General features: G+C 56.4%; 1 protein-coding gene across 1 annotated transcript in view; it reads left to right on the top strand.

Moving 5' to 3' along the window:
• The window catches only part of PRKCG (protein kinase C gamma), a 17,586-nt gene extending 16,665 nt beyond the window's left edge, over positions 1 to 921 (top strand). Inside the window, exons 17-18 of the mRNA XM_007459032.1 lie at positions 375 to 515; positions 605 to 921. Of these exons, the coding sequence (XP_007459094.1) occupies positions 375 to 515; positions 605 to 793 (330 nt within the window). The 3' untranslated portion in view covers positions 794 to 921. The remainder of the gene's footprint in view (positions 1 to 374; positions 516 to 604) is intronic.
• The last annotated feature ends 1,129 nt before the right edge of the window (positions 922 to 2,050 follow it).

Below are 2,050 nucleotides of genomic sequence, written 5' to 3'. Positions count from 1 at the left end.
CTTTCCCTCTCTCCCTCCATACCCCATCTGGGATTCTTTCTGTTTCCGTTTCTCCACCCCTCATACCCCCACACCCTAATTTTGTTTCTTTCTTTGTCTCTCCCTGGGTCTCTGGATCTGGCTTTCATCTGCCCCATCTCATTTATTCCCCCTTTTCCTCTTTCTCTCTCCCTTTCTTCTTTCCACTCCCTCCCCCCATCTCTGTCCCATCTCCCCCTGCCCCGCCACCCCCCCTCCCCCCATTCTGCTCTTTCTGGATCTCTATGCTTGTCTCTCTGTTCCTCCTTCCTTGTCTTCCTCTCTCTCTGTCGTTCTCTGGGCCTCCCTGTCCGGGACTCTGTCTGTCTGTCCGTCTCTCTCTGTGTTTCCTACAGTTCCTAACCAAGCACCCAGCAAAGCGCCTGGGCTCGGGGCCAGATGGAGAACCCACCATCCGAGCTCATGGCTTTTTCCGCTGGATCGACTGGGAACGGCTGGAACGATTAGAGATCGCGCCTCCTTTCAGACCCCGCCCGGTCAGTCACCTTCTGGGAACAAAATCTTGGCCCCTAGAGGGTGGAATATCCACGAGCTCTTCATGTTTTCCTCCCGGTGTTTCCCACAGTGTGGCCGCAGCGGCGAGAACTTCGACAAGTTCTTCACGCGGGCGGCGCCAGCGTTGACTCCCCCAGACCGCCTAGTTCTGGCCAGCATCGACCAAACTGAATTCCAAGGCTTCACCTATGTCAACCCGGATTTCGTGCACCCGGATGCCCGCAGCCCCATCAGCCCAGCACCCGTGCCAGTCATGTAATCTCACCTGCCACCACTAGGTGTCCCCATGGCTCCCTCCGCCGCGCCAGCCTTACCCCTACCTCACGCGCCCCCCACTTCACCACCCCCTCTCCAATTCTAGATCTTGCTCCCCAACGTTCTGGCCTCTGCCCTCCCCCTCCCTGCCCCGGGTTCCAGATGCCCCTCCCAAGCGTTCCTGGCATTCTAAACTGCCTACAATCTCTGGAGTCTTACCGTGTTCTAGATTCTGCTGGGCTGAGCCCTAGATTCTGACCTGCCTCAGTGTTCTGGATTCCGCTCCACCAAGTCACAGAGCCACCAACACCATCCCAACTCCAAGGAGTTCTAGACTCCATCTTGGTAGAATCCATGCCTCTTCTTCGTCTTCTTTCTTATTTCTGGGAAATAGCGTCACGGGGCGGGCTGTTTCAGACTGGGATTTCAGAACAACCCCCCCCACCCCGCCCCCCGAGGCCCCACCTACCTCCACTCCATCCTGGAGTAAGTGGGAAGCTGTGTCTCTGTGCTCCAGTGCCCCTCCTCTACACTCTGGGGATTCCTGGGGTGTATGGAGGATTCTCTCCCCAGCTGTTCTCAGTCAGCTTTTGTCCTAGACTCCCCATCCTAAACCCACCACTGCATGGCTTCTCCAGTCCTGCTTGGAACCCAACCCCTACCCCATTGCCTGCCACTCTCGGGGACTCTCTCCACCCCCCATCCTCTGCCGCTCCCACCCTGCCGCAGCTGCTGGAGAATAAATTTGGGATGCTGATGCTGAAGTGTTTGGATGTTTTCTTCTAAGCTTGGAGAATGAAGGGGGTGTGCAGGTGGGACAACGACTGTACATAGAAACAGAGAGAGACAGAGGCTGAGGAGGGGTCTGCAGAGAGGGAAAACGCAGAGGCCCATAAAGTGAGAGATGATACCCACAGCATGAGAGTAAAGAACAGAGACCTGGAGAAAGCACAGAGAGAGAGAGCGAGCGAGTGAGCGAGCGAGTGAGCGAGCGCGAGCGAGCTACACACAGAGTGCCTTAGAGAGGACCAAAGTGGACACGTGCAGGAAGAGGCAGCGGTGTACTCATAGACCACTGAGCGTGTCAGGTAGAGATCCCGGGCACAAAGACAAGCACGCACATATTCGCCCAGAGCAATAAAGCTCACACACTGGCACACTGAGACCCAGCGACTGGGAAGTCCTAAGAGGGAGGATGAAAGGCAAGCCTGCTATTGAGAGAACCCCCCAAGACAGAGACACCCGTGAGCTAGAATCAGAG

The sequence above is a fragment of the Lipotes vexillifer genome, unplaced genomic scaffold (assembly GCF_000442215.2).
Source record: "Lipotes vexillifer unplaced genomic scaffold, Lipotes_vexillifer_v1.1 scaffold1280, whole genome shotgun sequence".
Lineage (NCBI taxonomy): Eukaryota > Metazoa > Chordata > Mammalia > Artiodactyla > Lipotidae > Lipotes > Lipotes vexillifer.
This window is presented reverse-complemented; position numbering and strand designations above follow the sequence as displayed.